This window comes from Cetorhinus maximus, chromosome 25, assembly GCF_964194155.1.
Source record: "Cetorhinus maximus chromosome 25, sCetMax3.hap1.1, whole genome shotgun sequence".
Taxonomy (NCBI): domain Eukaryota; kingdom Metazoa; phylum Chordata; class Chondrichthyes; order Lamniformes; family Cetorhinidae; genus Cetorhinus; species Cetorhinus maximus.
Window position 1 is genome coordinate 30,810,732 of NC_135903.1, and position 20,542 is coordinate 30,831,273.

Below are 20,542 nucleotides of genomic sequence, written 5' to 3' on the forward strand. Positions count from 1 at the left end.
AATGGTTTGCGAAGGACATGGATAGGTCCACGGTCCACACTCAATTCCCAATTCACGCCTCTCACAAAAGTTGGGGCCGTACATTTTGGAAACAGGAAATTGGGCAAAGCATGGCAAAAAAAAAAGAAACATTATATTCATTCCTGTGATTCTTTCCATTGCCTCCCTTGCTTGCTATAAAGCATCAAAACGTGGGAGCGTTTTCTAGCAGTAATCACATATTGACACAGGCACCAATAACAATCTGGTCGTGTGGTCCCTGGCAGCATCTGAACCCATAGATGAAATTATTACATAGTAATCATTCATGAAAGAATTGCAGAGTTGGTGCTAAAGGAAAGGAATAGAAACATACGTGTACATTCCATACAAAATATACAGCCTAGTTTTATTTTTGTCCTTGAGATACTACATACTTAAAAGAAAAAAACAATTTTTTTACAATGTATATGTACATTAAATCTTAATATAAATATATCTGAATTGTAGGTGAAACCGACTCAAGACTTCCAATGGAGAAAATGCCCTTCATTGCTCATTCCCAGCTGCTGCAACACCTGCTCTTTGAAACCGCCAGTCAGGACTAAACACTGTACGTAAAAAATATTAACAGCTTTTTAAGTATAGGATTTGCCAATTCCTTTGAAATTAAATACAACCATTAAAAAATATCTGTATTAGCAGCGCTACTGTTTAAACCTTACAATGCACTGGAAGAATCATTAAACTCTTATAAAGGTAATAGCCAAGAGGCATGTCTTACACTTCAATGTTTAATCCATTTCAATGATAATTGTACCTCTCGCGAGTCATAAAATGACTTGACGGATTAAAAAGATGCTATAACATTCTGGGTAAAACAAATCTAGGAAGTTGAGGGGTTGAAAAGGTAGAACAGGTCTTTCAGTACATGAGGAGAGTAAGAAAGAAATGCCCAGCCACAATATTAATCTAGCTTCCAGATTTATATTGCAGTTATGCATTTCTTGACTTGACTCCAGAGGTTTCAAATGCTTAAGATTTGAAAATGGTCAAACACATTCTCAATTACACTTTGTGCTTGTTCTCAAAATATTAGCTATGGTAAAAAAAAAAAACTTTAAAAAGGCTGCATTTTTTTTTTAAAAATAAGGACTTTCTGCCGCATTCTACTTGATGCAATGGAAAAGTATCTTCTTGGATTCAATTGTTACTATACATTAGTTTATACTGCAAAGACAGATAAACAGCAGCTCTGGACAGGTTTGCGTATAACAGAAACAGAAAATGCTGGAAAAACTCAGCAGGTCTAACAGCATCTGTGGAGAGAAAAACAGAGTTAACGTTTGGAGTGCATATGACTCTTCTTCAGAGCTAAAGAGAAGTAAAAATGTGATGAAATTTATACTGTTTAAGGCGGGGGGATGGTGTGGAGCAGGTGAAGCTGGATAGAAGGTCAGCGATAGGTGGAGGCAAAGGAAAGATTGACAAAGGTGTTATTAACAAAAGGACAAAGGGGGTGTTAATGGTAGTGGCAAGAGCCCCTAAGAGCCTTTGGGTGTTAATGGTAGTGGTAAGAGCCCTTACCACTAACATTAACACCCTCTTTATCCCTTTGTTCATAACATCTTTGTCAATCTTTCCTTTGCCCCCACCTATCGCTGACCTTCTATCCAGCTTCACCTGTTCCACACCCGCCCCTTAAACTGTATAAATTTCATCGCATTTTTACTTCTCTTTAGCTCTGAAGAAGAGTCATACGGACTCAAAACATTAACTCTGTTTTTCTCTCCACAGATGCTGTTAGACCTGCTGAGTTTTTCCAGCATTTTCTGTTTTTGTTTTAGATTTCCAGCATCCGCAGCATTTTGCTTTTATCTTTGCGTATAACAGATATGTGTAACGGTCACACATCAAGAACGCACTGGGACACAGAAAATATTTCCTTTTGAAGGAAACTAGCTCACATGATGCTTTTAATTGCTAAGAATACATCATATAGGGCAACACACAAAAATAAGTCTTTTAAATATTGGAGGTGCAAATGTTCAATGTTTAGGGTGCAGCTTGGAGTCAAACATTTCAGCCTGCAAAACCCTCAAGCATTCCTCCCATTTCCTACCCCATTCTTTACCAAGAAATTATGGCGACCAGCAGCCTAACGTCGCCTGAATGCGCGGGAGATCCTCCAGGCATTGGGCTCTTCATAGCGGTTGTAGAGGGGCTCCAGCCTCTGTTGTTTCTTTTGTTTGCTGAGTTTAGTTGGGTCAGACACTTTGAAGAAGGCAGGTGCAAACTCTACCAACCAGCGTGGGTCAATGGTGGTCACTTCCCGCATGTATTCCTTAGTAGTTAAGACAAGTTCATGATATACAACCCTGAAAGAGACATACGGATATTGTAAACTCTTGTTGATCCTATTTTCTTGTGTGAATTTCAGCTTTTCATATTGGGAAACAATTTCACAGTTTTATCACACATGGTCCAGAATAGTTGGAGGGTAAAGACAGTCATATGTAGAATCTCCATTAAAGTTAAACATTTCACAAATGGATTCCCTGGCCCATTATTAACAATGCATCTAGCATTGCCAATCTTCATGGGTATGGACAGGAGAGGGAAAGAGCTGTGAAGAAATACCAACATTGTCCTTTCATCTCCAGAATTTTGGTTTGAACCAACTCTGATTGATGGGCTGAAAATTTCTTCTCTGTTGGCTGTAAATCATTCATATGAAATGCGTATAACAAAATCTTTCTGTAACTTAAAAGATTTGCATTTGTATAGTGCCTTTCACAACCACAGCATATATCAAGTGCTTTACAACCAACGATGCAGTTTTGAAGTGTAGCCACACTGTCCTAATATTGGAAACATGGCAGTCAATTTGCACACCGCAAGCTCCCACAAACAGCAATGGCCAGATAATTTGTTTTTTTTTAATGTTGATTCAGAATTAAATATTGGCCAGGGCACACCCCCTTGCACCTACCCCCAGGCTCTTTTTTGAAATAGTGTAACAGGATCTTTTATGTACAACTGAGAAGGTAGACAGGGCCTCGGTTTAACATCCATCCGTAAGTGCTCCCTCTGTACTGCAATAGTGTGTCAGCCTTGGTTTTTGCACTCAAGTCTTAGGTTGGGACTTGAACCCACAACTTTCTGGCTTAAGAGATGAGAGTGCTACTAATTGAGCCATGGTTGACACTGAATTCAGCACAAATTGGCAATCAGGTTCAGAAGCATCACAAGAATGGCTAGTATTAGAAATGGAAGTGTCACACTCGGGGAGCAAGTGGCATTCTTCAGAGGTTGGAGTTTTGGTACATCATTGGGAGTGGTTTAAAGGGAGTTTTGGCTTAGTGGTAGCACTTATACCCAAGTCAGAAAGTCATTGGTTCAAGCCCCACTTTTGAGACTGAGCACATAATCTAGGCTGGCATAGCAGTGCAGTATTGAGGGACTGTCGCACTGTTGGAGCTGCCATCTTTTAGGTGAGGCAACAAATCAAGGCCTTGTTTGCCTTCTCACATGGACATAAAACATTCATGGTACAATTCAAATAAGAGTGGCGGGGGGGTTTCTCAGTATTCTGGCTAACATTTACCCTTCAATCAACTTCACTAAAAAAATATCGTCATTTATCTTAATATCAGACTTTGCAATGCACAAGTATTGCTTTTCCCTACTTTACAACAAAAAAAAACTTAATTGGCTGTCAAACACTTTGAGACATCCCGACATCATGAAATGTGCACTGCAAATGCAAATTCTTTTTTGTACTTTAACCCATGCCATATCATACCCAGATGCACGTAACTGAGTTTCAAAATTGGAAAAAGCTCCATCACTTTTCTGGCACTGTTCATTTTCTAATTACTTTCCGCTCCATATCCCTTTTTATCCAACCCATTTCCCAACTTCACTCTAGGCACCAGAACAAGTCCAGCAGCAGATTCCAGAACAAGAACTAACTGGTGTAAAGTCTGGAGACGCCCACCTGAAACAAAGCCTATAATTAGCAGGGCTAACCCCGAAGGAGGGAAACGAGATGAAAAATAGAAAGTTCCCAAAGAAGCTTTGTGAAACTTAATTCAAACACGTGTAGAGGAAGCAAAAGACTTTCTTTTACATGACGAGTGATTTGGATTGGGAATGCATTGTTTGATTGGGCGGTGGTAACATTCAATAGGAGGTTTCAAAAGGGAATGATAAATATCTGAAGGAAAAGAATTGCAGGGGTATGGGGAAAGAGCTTGGGAGTAGGACTAACTGGATTGCTCTTACAAAAACGGTTTCAGACTTGATGGGCTGAATGGTCTCCTTCTGTGCTACGGTATTATGCGATTCTGCTCTCTTCCTGTTCTATCACTTGCAATGCTAAATCCATTAATGTCAGGTGATAATATAATAAACCAATGGAGGATATTACACTCTCCTGCGCCTCTTTTCACTAACACTTAGATCACGGCGTATAAGTTGCCTGGCATGTAAGATGGCCCCATTTTTCAGCACCAAAAATCATGTCTTTACATACACTCAACATATAAGTCAACTGCAACACCCCCCCCTCCCCTGCCTTTTTCTGCCCTGAAATGCTATACACGCATTAGTAATCAGCCTCAATTTTTGACCTCACAAATGGTTGTTTTATTTGCTGGTCCCTCATAACTGGGCACAGGGAATCAAGCAGGTAATTTGAGCTGTGTTGTGAAGATGCGCAGGAGTTTAAGGTGCACCCACAGAAAGAAGACTCCACGTGGCGAACGACAAAGTTGGCGACCACCCACATCCAGCTGCTGGGTCACTTTTAAGCTTGGCGTAGAAATCGGCCCCACTTTTTGGAGGGATTTATCGAGACTTCAACGGTCGACTTTTATGCCTACATCTACGGTCATTTCATTTACCACACACCTTAAAAAATTATGAAAGGAATGCGATTTGAAAATTTAGCTAAAAAAGAGTCGGAGGAAAAACCTCAGGCAGAATGTTATATCGGCTAGAAACACAGCACTGCAGGAAAAAAAAAACTTTCAGAAAAAAACAGCAACTCAACTAATGAGATGATCTATCCCATTTCCCAACTTCACTCTAGGCACCAGAATGAGCCCGGCGGCGAAGTCCTGAACAAGAACTAACTGGTGTAAAGTCTGGAGACGCCCACCTGAAACAAAGCCTAGAATTAGCAGGGCTAACCCCGAAGGAGGGAAACGAGATGAAAAACAGAAAGTTCCCAAAGAAGCTTTGTGAAGCTTAATTCAAGCATGTGAAGAGAAAGCAAAAAAAAAAACTTTACAAAATGGGTAACATCAAAGTGGACTACAATATATACATATGGAAAAGGGGAAAAAAATGTCAATTAAACATACAAACCCTATAGCTAACTTGCAGAAATCATAGGGCAAAAAAAAAGAATGGGTATATAGCATATAGAAGAAGTTTAGTTACTTCTTCAAGTGAAACAAAGGCCTGCAAACAGACATCTGCAAAAGGCTATTCGTGCTATGTAGACAGAATGTCAAGTCAGGCTGCCAAATGTAGCAAATCAATTAAATAAATGGGGGAAGTGACTCACTTAGCCCAAAGGACTTACATACCACAATTCACTGTGGAATATGGGCTGACACTATCCGTAAGTCAATCAGAAGACAATCCATGTATTGGAAGAATACAAAATATCATCATGGAGTCAGTATCGCTTTTGTCCACTGAAATTTTATAGAGGGATTCCTGCTAATCAGTTCTTAGCACTTGTCCTTTTCCAAATCTCACAAAGTCAATCCGAAAACTTAAAGCCACTGTTTACAATTCATTTCAAAATAATTTAAGCTTTACTCTCTCCATTAGCTTCTTCGGTAGTATTCCACTGACTCTGCAGAAACAAGAGCTAAGAAATTCAATGCCTCCTTGGTCACCAATACTGTTCTGTTTTTAGTGCATCCCACTTAGGTAAACTCAGGTAATTTGTTCTTCCATTACATATGTAGCACATCTTAGCTTGAATGTTGTGCCCGAGAGTCACTAGCTAAATCAGGACAATAAGAATCCCACTGTGTCCAATGCAGATTTTCCAGACAAACTTACACATCACACTTTATATAAATGTTTGTTCACGATCACATGATTTTGTTCTCTCCCCGCACCCCCCCCCCCCCCCCCCCCCCCCCCCTGCATGGCCTAGCCCCTTCCTAGCTCTGTAAACCTCCCCCAGCCCTGCATCTGAGATTTCTCCACTCCTCCATTCCGGCCTCTCGCGCATCCCGCTTTTAATCATTCCATGACTGGAGACCAAGCCTTCAGCAGCCTAGACTTAATATCCAGAATTTTCTCTCTAAACCTCTCTATCCTCATTTAAGACACTCTTTAACTTACCTCTTTGTTGATCATCTGTCCTGATACCTCCTTATGTGGCTTGGTGTCAAAAGTGAAGCACCTTGGGACATTTTACTACTTTAAAGCTGCTATATAAATACAAGTTGTTGTTGTGTATCAACGCTCCCTTTATTGTTGTAATGAAATATTTCAATTTGTTGTTTTAGTGATCACTTTGTAGTTTATTTTGAGATGCATTTCACATGTATTTGATTCACAATGGCACGTTTCTACACCCAAATTGCGCCAGCGGTCCTGCTGGTGATTGTCTCTGTGTAAACTTTAATTTTAAAGCTACAACGTCTCTTTTTCAGCAATATTAATTTTAAAACTGAAATAGGTAGAGACAAGGGAGGGAGTAAAGCATGTCCTTTCAAACTTGGGATTCAGTTTTAACTGCGTATCAGTTAGCTGATGATGCTTACTTTCTGTGATTAAGCAAACTGGAGATTAGCCAGTCTCAACCCAATCCCCAGTAAAGCACTGGATACAAAACTCTCAACTCAGTTAATTACATTTTCATATCCTGGATATAGTTCTCATTACCAACTATTAAAAGAACCAAAGTTTTTTTTATTCTTTCAGGGGATGTGGGCTTCACTGGCTAGGCCAGCATTTATTGCCCACCCCTAGTTGCCCTTAGAAGGTGGTGGTTAGTTGCCTTCCTGAACCGCTGCAATCCATGTGGTGTTGGGACACTCGCAGTGCTGTTAGGAAGGGAGTTCCAGGATTTTGACCAGGCGGCAGTGAAGGAATGGTGATATATTTCCAAGTCAGGATCGTGATTGAATTGCAGGGGAGGATCTTCCAGGTGGTGGTGTTCCCATCTATTTGCTCCCCTTGTCCTTCTAGATGGTAGTGGTCATGGGTTTGGAACGTGCTGTCTAAGGGACCTTAGTGAATTCCTGCAGTGCATCTTGTAGATTGTACACACTGCTGCTTTTGTGCGTCAGTGGTGGAAGGAGCAAATGTTTGTGGATGTGGTGCCAATCAAGCGGGCTGCTTTGTCCTGGGCAATGTCAAGCTTCTTAAGTGTTGTGGGAGCTGCACTTATCCAGGTAAGTGGGGAGTATTCCCATCACACTCTTGATATGTGTCTTGTAGATTGTGGAAAGCTTTGGGGAGTCAGGAGGTGAGTTACTCATCGCAGGATTCCTAGCCTCTGACCTGCTCTTGTAGCCACAGTATTTATATGGCTAGTCCAGTTTAGCTTCTGGTCAATGTTAACCCCCCAAGGATGTTGATAGTGGGGGATTCAGTGATGGTAATGCCATTGAACATCATGGGGTGATGGTTAGATTCTTTCTTGTTGGAGATGGTCATTGCCTGGCATTTGTGTGGTGCGAATGTTACTTGCCACTTGTCAGCCCAAGCCTGTATATTGTCCAGGTCTTGCTGCATTTGGACATGGGCTGCCTCAATATCTGAGGAGTCGCAAATGATGCTGAACATTGTGCAATCAGCGAACATCCCCACTTCTGACCTTATGATGGAAGGAAGGTCATTGAGCCTAGGACTCTACCCTGAGGAACTCCTGCAGTGATGACCTGGAGCTGAGGTGACTGACCTCCAACAATCACAACCATTTTCCTTTGTGCTAGGTATGACTCCAGCCAGTGAAGAGTTTTCCCCCTGATTTCCATTGACTACAGTTTTGCTAGGGCTCCTTGATGCCACACTCGGTCAAACACAACCTTGATGTCAAGGGCGGTCACTCTCACCTCACCAAGGTTATAAATGACTGGTGGTATTTGCAGACAAACTCTTAGCACAGTCATGTGTCAGCTCTCTGTCTGCTATTTTAATGGATACATTAACCAGTTCATTTCACTGCCTACTATCAATATTTTCTTGGCTCAACTAATTGCCTTCCTTGTTGCTCCTAATATTCTCTTTCTTCCACAAAAGATGCAAATCCATGTTGAAGTATAGTCGTGCTGTCGCTAAAAGCTCCCAATATTTTGCCCCAAGCTTTCATTAAGGAAAGGCAGTGAATGTTAGCAAATGATTCAAAATGGATGGATAACAGCCAAGCTCGATGTTGGTTCCCAACTGGCATCTAATCATGCCAACTTTGCAGTGGGGAGGGTGTGGGGAGCGGGGTGGGTCAGCAACAGTAACTCAAGCCAATTTTTCCTCTTGCTAGCCCACAGATATACAACCCAGTTGTGGTGTGCCCCATCCACTGTGACCAGCTATCTCTGCGCAACCCCAGGACCTTCCTGATCTGTATAGCTTGGTACCGTACATAATGCTTTTATTCAGTAAGCCATCAAGAGAACTTTGTCATTCATATAAATACCACAAATATGCAAGCATCATGTAATGTAAATTGTTTACATGTACTACAGATGCTGTAGTAAAATTCTACTGTCATACTCGCTATGGAAAAACATTATGGAAAAAACCAGAAGAATTTAAGCTTTTAAAAAAGGGTTTGCCATAGGAGAAATCACTTTAACATCCAATTTGTGAAATGGACTTTCTGGACTAGTTGCACAATATTCCAGTAATAACATGCAAGCCGCTGATGACATCTCACTGGTGCCATGAAATAAATAGCAGGGTTCCGTTTGTCACTCAATGCAAAGGATAAGTGCATGATTTGGAAAGAGACGCTGCCTTGGTTAAGTATTTGTTTAAAAAAAATTACAGATCAAACTGTGAGGGATATTTAAACAAGAGTTGAATAAGGGATAGGTTAAATATCTCCCTCCTCTGGATAAAAGAGATGCATGAATGAAGAGAAATGACAGCAAAAATTATGTTTTAAAAATGCAAGTGATAAATACAGGGGAAAATAATATGAAAAATATAAAAAACAGCCAGAAAGGAAACAGGGAGATTAAAGCAGATGAAAGTGAATATGGGAGAAGATTGGCATAAGGGGAACATAGCAAAAATCTTTTACAAGTAAAGAATTAAAGGATAGTCAAGGTTGGTGTGGAAGCACTTGAGACAAAGAAAACATCTTATAATTAAGAGTGGAGGAAGGGTATTAATATGTAAATAAGTATTTTGCTTCAGTATTATAGAGGAAAATGAATCTAAAAACATGCATGATTTGAACAAACACAAAGAGCAAGGATACTGAAGTTTATTGATGGTACTAAACACAAAATGTAGCAAACAGTGAAGAAGAATGCAGAAGAACACAGTTTAGTGGAGTGAGAAGATATGTGACAGATGCAGAAAAACATGAAGTAGTACATTTTGGGATATTACTAGAAATATATTCAACTAGCTTTGAATTTATAACTGACATTGGTTAGGCTATAGTTGGAGTACTGAGTACAGTTCAGGTCATTCTGTTATTGTAAGGACATTAATGCAGTGAAAGGCATACAGCAAATACATGATAAAACAATAGCAGAAATGAGAGGTTATGGATGTGAAGAACAGTTCACAAATGGAACCTAGAAGATTAAGGGGAATCTAAGAGGTTTCCAAAATTATAAATTGATAGGGTAAATAGCAAAAAATTGTTTTAACTTGTTGGCAAATTGGTAACAAGGGGCATCATTTCAGGATAGAAGGAAAAAGACAGAAATCAGAAGAATTCCACCCTCAGCGCAAAAGGGTGCTCCAATGCTACAGTAGAGTAGCTATTGAGGCAAAAAATGTAACAGGGTTTAAAAAGTATAAAGCCATACACTGGTCAAAAGACCAACATGCAGATCTACGAACAAGGTGTGGGTGGTCAAAAAAATGCCCAAGTCGTGTGTGGCTGCTCACAGGGCACTGCCATTTTCCTCCCTCCTACTTCCTTCCTCCTGGAAAGAAAAACAAGCTCACCAGTGATTTAAGTGTCTCTTCCTTCAAGCAAAACATTTGGTCTTGAGAATCGGGCAAATTGAGCTTGGTTTGCCATTCAGAAAACTTCAAAATTTATCAGAAATTTAATCCACAGTATTTTACCATTGCTTGCAGGTAAACAGATTTCAGCAGTACAAAGTGAGCCAGACCTGACTGCCCGCAAAGGCGTTCCACACGGTGGTTAGTTTGACACTGTGATTATGTCATTAACATTACATACCATTCAGGCTGCCTGTTGAAGAGAGCACTGGAGGGGTGAATATACACCACCTGCTGGTCAATCAGTGTACGGTATCCCTCTTGTGGGTCCTTCTTAGCTGCATTGCGGAAGAAACCGCTGCAGATTGCTTTCTGAACTCGCACCGTGGCTTTTCCACATGAAACAACATCCAGTTTATGTCTATAAGAAAACACAAGCCAAACTAAAAATTAGTAAATTGGTTACAACACAAATTATGTTTTTACACAGTGGCACAGAATTACTTCAAAAGATCCAGCCCAGACTTTTAGTCACTCCAACATTTTTAAAAAGACTTGCATTCATACAGCGCCTTTCACAACTAGCGGGTATCTCAAAGTGCTTTACAGCCAACAAAGTACTTTTGAATTGTAGCCATTGTTGTAATGTCGGGAACGTGGGAGGCAATTTAGTACAGCAAACTCCCACAAAGTGCAATGTGAAAATAACCAGATAATGTGTTTCTTTTTGAGATGTTGGTTGAGGACACCAGGGATAATTTCCCTGCTCTTTTTTCAAAACAGTGTCATGGGGTCTTTTACATCCATCTGGGCAAGCAGATGGGGGTACAGTTTAACATCTCATCCGAAAGTCCAACAGTGCAGCATCTCCTCAGTACTGCACTGGAGTGGCAGCCTTGATTTTTGTGCTCAAGGCCTGGTTTGGGACTTGAAGCCAGAATCTTGGGACTTGGCAGTGAGTGTGTTACCAACTGAGCCATGGCTGACACATCAGCATTACTGGGCTGGGCAGATGGTAGTCGGTATGCCTATTCATATCAGGGTGGGCATGTGAACCAAGAAATGCAAATGAGGGGAATATGCCATCCAATGTATTTTCCACATTTGTGTCAGATCAAAGCTGGATGCAAGAAACATCGGGTCCGGGCTTCTAACATTCAATGGTCAATGGCTGCCATTCTCCTGTCAGAATTCACCTAGCAGCTATGGCCTGAACATGTAATATCTTGGCGTATCTTGTACAGGCCAACGAGAGGGCGGCTATAGACTATGAAAGGCACTACTGCATATAAATACGAGTTCCTTCATTCTTTTGGGGTTAGGGGCACGACAACATAGCAGGGGATGGAGCCCTGCTTTGCTCTCCTGACATGTTGAGCAGGGCGGCCATCACAAGACTGTAATCCAAGAAATTGTACTGGCATCATAAATCACAAGAATACAGTTCCTTTACAGGTGTGCCTACTCTCTTAAATTACACTTGAAAAATCGCTCTCCAGCGTCTTACCATGTACCAAGAAAATGTAATGACATGTAAATAAAGATAATGGGGGATGGAAAGAAGACTGCGGCAATGGGTGAAATGACCTCTGTACTACAGATTTTTAGGGTTCTATGCAAACTAAAGTGCAATTTATACTATTTTCAGCTTAAGTATTAAATTTTGCTTGAGTTTATTCCTTGTTAAAACTAACTAATGATGTGCAGTAGAATATTCACAACAGGTAGTTGCTACAAATGTGGACAAGAATTGTTTGCAAATGATTACATCATGTCCTCTCCAAATCTTTTTTTGCTTCTGAAGAATGGAACAGGACAACTTTAATAACCATGACAGTTTCTGGTAGTGGTTATAAATAAACTTTGCAAAAAGCTTAAGATGTGTACACTTTTCATGATAAAACACAAAAAGAATGCCAGTAAACTGGTGCAATGGGATAAGGAATGGGCATAAACATAAGCATTCTCCCATGCAAATATATTATTTTGTCTCCACTCCCTCTCTAACAAGTTATCCTCACTTTTCTAATGAAATACTACTAGCTCTTTGCGTATTACACATACGACTTGCACAACATGGAGTGGTGGGAATACGGGTTCACAGAATGAGTTACCACTAATAGTCATGCCCCCATGGGGAAGAGCTGCATGGAGGCTATACAATTACACCCACTTCAGGTAAGAAACAGAACATAAACAGAGGTGGCTCAGAGTGCTATTGTGCATATTGTAGCACCGGATAAGAAAATCACAGAGCCTTGAATGTCCGAATCTTCTTTCCATGCCCCATTATCTTTATTTATATGTCATTACATTTTCTTGGTACATGGCAAGGCACTGGAAAGTGATTTTTCAAGTGTAATTTAATATAGTAGGCATATCTGAAAAGGAGCCGTAATCTTATGTGTTATCTTTCCATTCATCCTCCTGGCTAGGGTTACTGCACATTCAATCGAGATCATAGAGAAGGGAAGAAGTGAAAAATGTCTGGCAATGCTATCAATTAAAACTGCATACCATTTAAACTGCCCAGGTAGTGAGAATGTGCCATTATACATACAAGTTCATTCATTATGCATTTGTTCATTGGACCAATAACTAAATTAATAGATTTGATGTGCGCATTTTGTTTAACTTCACTTGCTAAGAAATACATTCCTGAGAGTGACAAGGCATTTCCCTATACCTGTCCATGATGCCCAGCATCTGTTTGCGGATATCCTGTGCTCTGCGAAGGGAACGTGCTTGGATAAAGTTTTCATAGCACCATGGATTGGAGAATTTATTGTTTTTCCATGAATTGTAGACAGCAAGCAAGGTGAGATGATCCCCTTCTGCCTGGTGGAACTTGGCCTTCTTCTGGTCTGCAAGGGCTTGCTTGTCCTAGTAGCGATTTAACAGCAAATATGAATCATAATTGAGTGAAGGCAGATTGACCTGACAACTGCAACTGCATAAACAGAATGAAAAAATTACAGCTGTTGGAATTCTGCCACAAATATAGAAGATACCGGAATGTACAGGTCAGTTAAATCTCTAAAAAGAAAAGGTAAGCTAACAATTCAGATGTTGGTCTTTTGTTGGTACATTTCTGAAGTTTCTACAACTGAAACGTTAGCCTATTTTTTCTCCTAACAGGTGCTGATGGAAGTGTTGTGCATTTCCAACATCTATTTTTGAATTGCAACTAATGTTTTCAATTTTATTGGTAACACTCCATACTTTGCTAGATTAACAACTGAGTTCTTCCACTTGGTTTAATTTTTTTTTTAAATTGGTTTCTAAATGGGTAGAAGCCCAGGTACTTTACAATAAACTCTCTCATTTCTAAAATACAGTTTCTGCAGAAAATCCGAGCTTGAAGAAAAAGTACTTGCAAAAATAGGTTTACAATCTCAATACCATGGATAGGCTGTGTATTTACCCAAAGCGAGTTATAAAATTGACACATTAGTGATTTAGTCACTTTCAATTATCAGTCCAGTTAGATTTGCCTACCTTTGGCCGGTAGAAAACATTCTGTACGGACAGCATGGACACAATTGTCAACATCTCTTCACTGCAGCCAAGATGTACGGACATGATCAACATTTTACATAGCATGGGTTCCAGAGGAAACTCGGCCATCTGAGAAAGGTGTGTAGAAATGTAACTGCTTAATAATGAGATGAATCAGAATTCAACTTTTAGCATCATTTGTTAATGTGAAAGGTGGCTAGGATGCAATATGGTCTCCTGTCAATTCAAAGTCAACCAATATGGTCTCCTGTCAATTCAAAGCCAATTTTTTGTTTAAAACAAAACATTCTGAATTGTCATTCTTTGCATGATATCAATTTAATTAACTTAATAGGCAATTCAAATCAAGTAACTTTCGATCAGGAGTAGACTGTATCAACCCAGTGAAGATTGATGCAGTGCATGTACATATATGTCCAAGACAAGGCATCAGGCTCTGTGTGACAAAATGATTTATAAACAAAGTACAGTGGGTTATAGATCCTTTTTCTGAAAGACTTGAGTATCCGATTGGGATGAGCTCATAGCTCAGCTCTGCCAATCAATCAAAATAAAATCAATACAAAAACTTAAATCAACAGAAAATTTAATAAGCCTAATCACCTTGTCCAGCCAGCCAATTTGGCCATTGCAAAATTGTGCAGACACATCTCATCTTGTTTCTTGGAAGACAGTTTTATGATCACAACGACATCAGCAAACACTGCAGGTTTAATAGCTGTGTGACTGACCTATGCATTGAGTAATAAATGGACCTAAATGAGAAGCAATGAGACTTACTCCAATCACTTCCTGCTTAGTACTTAAGGTTACTGATATTGTAATGAACAAACTTCAGGCATTAACAATCTAAGCAACCTGCACAACATTCCAGTCACAACATAAAGTAAAATAATCTCAACTGATTCCCAACTCATTTAATACAACAATGGTTGTAAATGAGTGATGTTATCAAGTCAAATTTGAAAGTTGAAAGCATCTCAGCGTTTAGTCTACCAAAGATACAGTAGGTTCCCTTACCCTGCGCCCGAGTCTTGTCAGCAAACCTTCATCATCCAGTGCTCCTAATGTGTACAGCTGCTCCATGGCTGTGATGAGGGTCTCCATAGGAGGGGCATCCATAAAATCAAATGAAAGTAGGTCATTGATCCCCATAGCCTGAGACAGAGAAAGGTTTCATTGTGAAAGTACATACATTTTGAAAGCCAGACTACAGTTATTAAAACAATTAACCCAGGCTATTCATGTCATGTCCTGATAGTACAGACCTTTAGACTTTCCTTCTGAACTATAAAAAGCAATATGAGCAACATCATACACAATTTACAATGCCACAACAGACTTGTGGTGGTATATACACAACAAAGTGATATGCTGCCAACCCAAAAATCTTGTTTAAACAATTAATTTTTTCTTTAATACCAAAATGACACCACAGGACAGATTTTAAGAACTCAAAACCCTGGCATGGGGGCCGGTTAGCTCAGTTGGCTAGGCGACTAGTATGTGGATCAGATTAACAGCAACAGCACGGGGTTTGATCTCCATTCCAGCTGAGGCAGACTCAGGGCTTGTCTCCCCGTCCTAGCTGTAGTGAAAAATCACAGCACTTAGCCGTGGTTTGACGAATAATTACCGAGGACCTGCCCACAAGCAGAGAACTCGAGAACAATAATAATCCTTGCTATGCATACTGCAAATGCAAGAATATTTGAGTATCAAGGCCAATTCAGCAGGAAGGACAGAAATCCTCTGGGGTAAGCAGATCTTTGCATCCAAATTCCTGAGAAGTGCTCCCAGAGTACAAAGCTCTGCATCACGTGTGGGAATTCGTAAAATCTGTCAAATATATGTTCGATATCACAGAACTTTCGTGGGAAAAATTTTTCCTCCATGATACCTTGGAACGATAACCACTATTTCGCTCTGTGGCATAAAGTAAATTACTTGAGTAATGAGATCAGTTAGTTATCCAACAACAGCGGCATTTAGATAGCACCTTTAATGTAGGAACTATCCCAAGGCACTTTACAGAATGGGAGCAGAGAATAAAGAAACCATGCCATAGAGGGAAACTTAGGAGAGGTAACCAAAATCTTGTTCAAAATGATGGCCACAAACACTATATAAGCAAACGGGAGTTTGCTCTAATAGGACCAATTCTAATACCTCATCTCAATTTCAGTTTAGCAACATCTTTCAATGATTTCAAAGACACAAAATGAGCAACACCAAGGAGTCAATCACAAAGCAGCACAAGTCCTGGCCTTAGAAGTGGTTATCTGGTAAATTCAATAACCCTTCTGCCATAGTCTACTCGGAGGGTGCGTTTTAAATGTGTCTTTTTTAAAATTCAAATATAATTGAAACTAAACATACTCTGTCACTTTGCTCATTATCATTGTCCTGGGGTACAATACTTACCAAATTACCAATACACAGACATTTTCATAACATTACTGCCTAATAACACATAGATACCAATGGCATTTGGGGTTTTACATCTTAGGAACTTAAAGTATAAGAGTATTGGTAATAAGTTTGTACAAGGACATTGTCATTCCAAAGTTATTATATTGTGTGCAATTTTCCGAGTACCATTATTAAAACGGCACTAATGACACTGAGTGCGTACAGAGGTGATTCACCAGGATGATACCAGGGATGGAAAACTATACATATAAGAGACTTGGGATACTGAGACAATTTTTACTGGAGTTGATAAAGCTACGAGGGCATTTAGTAGAGGCTTTTAAAATTATGAAATGTTTTGATAGTATGAATGAAGACTCAGTAATAATAAGTAATCAATTTAATATTGTCAGTAAGAGAATGAGAAGAGGTTAAGAGAACTTTAAGCAATGAGTTGAGAAAGCATGGAACGCTTTGTCACAGGGGGTAGTTGGGATAGGGACCATTATTTCAAGTGGATTAATATTTGTGGCAAAGATAAAGAACTGTAGGGAGACATTAGTGTGATACTGCAGCAGAACGCCAGGTTTAAGAAAACACATGGAAAAAGAAGGGCTAATTCTGTGCTGTACACTTCTATGGTTTTAATATACAGTCTCAAAGTTACCTCAACACTCAGGAAACATTATTTTAAGGGGACAGGGATTTCAGATTTGTCTCCTTTCCCCACACTTAAAACTAATTACATCCAGCGCATTTAGCAGTGTTTGAAGATGTAACTGCAATCGATATTTAATTTACCTTGAGTGACAGTACTGTACTAGCAAGATTTGTTCTTTGAATTTCAGGAACATTTGTGGTCAACATTTCATCCCTATAGGCACGCTCTGTATACAATCGATAACACTTCCCAGGTCCTGTTCTTCCTGCACGGCCAGCACGCTGCTTCGCTTGAGCCTGTGGACAACACAGTATTCAAACTTTAAAAGGCAATATTTAAAATGAAATAACAATGGCAAAAAAAATTTAGCACTAGGTGGGAATATTACAATTTAAGACTTTGTCCTCCTTTCCTCTCCATAACCCTTCACATATCATAAACAATGATCAGTTTTAAAGATTAATTACCAAAACCAAAATTGTTTGACTTTCCCTATCGATCGTTGAGTTTCTATGAATATTTTTACTTAAATAGTGCAAGATCAGTTAAAGAAAAGGTTATTCAGCCCAAAGTTCATCTTTCTGGCATCCTACAGCTCGCAAGCTGGATGCTGAATGGCTTAATGTGTTAGAGGTGATGCAAGACGGATGTGGGTGCGTATGGGTGCCTGCCGAGGACAAGGTGGAGCTCAGCTACAATACCCCTGCAATTAAGTGGCTTCCCTCAAATTGCACACAAATTATTGTCTACTTGGGAAAGGTGCCAAACATAACGATACCAGCAGAATCACATCCCAGCAAAGAATCAATAACAGCAGGAGAGGCACAAAAAAAATTGGCTGCCAGGGGCTGGGGTGGAGGTGAGAAACTAGTGGAGGAATAAAAGGAAACTATAATACTGGTAGGAGTAGAAGATGGCTTTTTAAGTCTGGGCTACTATATGCAGATGGCACAGTCTACGGGGAGATCTAAATGACATATAACCTGTGTCAGTTAATCATGATGCTGACTTTGTTTATAACAAAACATATGAAAAATGAATATGACCAACAATAAATTACATTTAAAACAGATGTTTAAAAATAAAACCTGTGAAATTGGAGTCACCACTAACTGGTCAATGCCAGTCTTCGAGTTATAGACTTTCTGCTTAACAAACCCAGGATCCACAACATAGTAGATGCCGTCAATAGTCAGTGATGTTTCAGCAATGTTGGTGGCAATTACAACCTACAATTTAAACACAAGTAGTTACAGATGGAAAAGGATTAGGAAAACATATCGAATGAATGAATTAAAAAAAAACAACAGTAGGGATAGAACCATTAAATCATTTACTTTTTGGCCCATACTAATTCACTATGTCATTGGGAGCAGTTGCCAACAATTGTCACCACTTTACAGGGTTCTTAATGTGCAGGAGGGCATTTCAAAGCACTCTACATTGAGAAGATAAAATCTGCAGATGCTGAGTAGGCAGCAGAAGGGAACTAGCAATAGAGAGGGAGCTGGGGGTGACTAGCGGTGGCATTGTTGATGAGGGCGATTTTGAGAAAGATTTTGAAAACATAAAGGGAGATGTGGCAAGGCTGAGAGAACCAAGGCAGGTGGAACAAGAGAGTAGTAGCTGAACAATCAGGCACCTATGGTGGAGTAGAGGAAGTGAGGCCAAAAGGTGCCCAGCAAGCAGAGCATTACAGGAGGTCAAGTCTTAAGATGAAGAAATAGGCCAATTTTCCAGTAATTGTGCTCAATAGTAAACAGAGAAAATTTCCCCTCAGTGAATAATTGCACTACTGAATAATGCAGACCAGGAAAGCCCTCTGCATCTGTGCTGAGTTAGCTTTACTCATCTGAAATGATAATGGAAGCAATACTTGGACTGGACTTAAAAGAGAAAATAAAACTATTAGCCAGAATTTGTGATCTTGATTACTATCCACCTACTATTGGAAAGCCCGTGATTGTGAACTTCAAGCAAGGGGAGGATCAGGCTTGTCTGCAAAGGCTGACAGTTGATCTGCTTGCCAATGCTCAACGTTCAGACTCATTCAAAGAATGGACATTTTAGAAATATACCCTCTTGTTCCTGGTGATTACAAAATTAACAAATCATTACATTGATAAAAGGGAGAAAAATTTGGTTGGGTGGTGGGGGTGAAGGATAAAAAAGATAAAGCATGCAGATGGCAACCTCAGCTCAGTAGTAGCATGCTTGCCTCAGAGTCAGAAGGTTGTGGATGCCAGGACCACTTCAGAGATTCAGACACAATCTAGGCTGACACTTCAACAGTGCAGAGCTTCCTTAGTCCTGTGTTGTGAGCTGTGCCAAATCCTGTATGTCCAGACATACCCAAAGGCTCAAGTTTCTAGCCAAACTTACTGGATAACGATCAGGAACAGGAACTCTTTCTGATTTACTCTCCTTCCTCATCCCCCAAACCCTAGAGAATGGCAGCATTTCTTGCATTTCACTTTTCTCAATTGATAGTTATAATTAATCTTTCCACAAAAACTTTTTAATTCTATAAGACATTGCTTTCAGTTATTTTGCAACTTATGCGGTAAGCTGTTATGGTCCTTATTCATTTAAGTTCATTGGTATGTTTGTTAGTAAGTTGGCAAATAAATAGATGATTTAGAAAAACTTGTGTTTGTATTTCCTTTCCCATCCTCAGAATGCCCCTAAATACTTCACAAACTGGTCACTGTTGTAGTATAAGAAAATGTAGCCCTTGGTTTGTGCTAAGCAAAGTCAATGCAATAAATGATCGAATATTCTGTTTTAGTAATGCTGTTTGAGAGATAAAATGTTGACTAGATCGCTGGGAGGACTGCAGTTGTTGTTTTACAAATGAAACTTTAAGCCAAGGCTCAATTTGACTTCCCAATGAGTACACAAGATCCTATAACATGATTCCAAAAGAACTGGGGAATTCTCCCCTACCCCTCAATCACACCCCCTCCAATCTCAGATCACACATGAAAAATGGCAAGAGAGGCAAGTTAGGAAAGGTTTTTGTGAAGGAGTGGTGATAGCTAGTTATATCAGGCAGCAAGAAATCCATTGAAGCTCCACAAATGTTGGGTTTCTTTACAAGGAAACATGTAAAACTGTCAAATACTAGACATTAAGCGCTTAATGAATTAGCTCAATTTTTACTGAGGAATTGATGACTAAAGATTCAAATAACTTTGTTTTTAGTAGCTTAAACACATTCTTAATTCTGCCTAAACAGCTCTAAGTTAAATGAAACAGCATTGCCTGTTTAACATTAAAATAGTGAGATTGCAGCTTTACCTTTCTGCTGCCAGGAGGGGCTGGGTCAAAAATTCTGGTTTGCATCTCACTTGGCAAAGCAGAATACACAGGCAGAATGATCAACTCTGGCACATCAGGACCCATAGATTTCATTCGCTCGTACAGAATCTCACACGCAGTGTCAATTTCTTCCTGACCAGTTAGGAAAACTAGGATGTCACCTAAATGCAAAAACATTTTTAGAACAGGCTTTAAAATTGCACTGAAAGTTTCTGTGGGCAAAGCAAATCTAAATCTTGGGACTGAAAAAAATTGTTTACAATGCACAGAATAATCGACCAACATAACGATAAATGCATTCAGAGAAACAGTCTCGGTTTCTGTTGGTAAAACATATGGGGCTGCAATAGGCTGTGGCTGGTTTGGGTTGGGGCCGGTGAGGCAGGGGGAGAGGAAGGGAGACAGTACATCAAGTAGAAAGCTGCACGCAATTATACTATTCACCATGGCCTGGATTTCGCAGTCAGTGGCAAACAAATGACA

The 20,542-nt window shown here is 39.8% G+C and overlaps 1 protein-coding gene across 1 annotated transcript in view; it reads right to left on the reverse strand.

The window, feature by feature from the left end:
- Positions 1-358: 358 nt before the first annotated feature.
- Positions 359-20,542, reverse strand: part of dhx8 (DEAH (Asp-Glu-Ala-His) box polypeptide 8) — a 44,578-nt gene continuing 24,394 nt past the window's right edge. The window contains exons 16-24 of the mRNA XM_078529714.1: positions 20,039-20,220; positions 17,827-17,967; positions 16,879-17,034; positions 14,686-14,823; positions 13,645-13,773; positions 12,833-13,029; positions 10,388-10,567; positions 2,102-2,357; positions 359-590 (exon numbers count right to left, since the gene is read on the reverse strand). Coding sequence (XP_078385840.1) covers positions 2,138-2,357; positions 10,388-10,567; positions 12,833-13,029; positions 13,645-13,773; positions 14,686-14,823; positions 16,879-17,034; positions 17,827-17,967; positions 20,039-20,220 — 1,343 coding nt within the window. The 3' untranslated portion in view covers positions 359-590; positions 2,102-2,137. The remainder of the gene's footprint in view (positions 591-2,101; positions 2,358-10,387; positions 10,568-12,832; positions 13,030-13,644; positions 13,774-14,685; positions 14,824-16,878; positions 17,035-17,826; positions 17,968-20,038; positions 20,221-20,542) is intronic.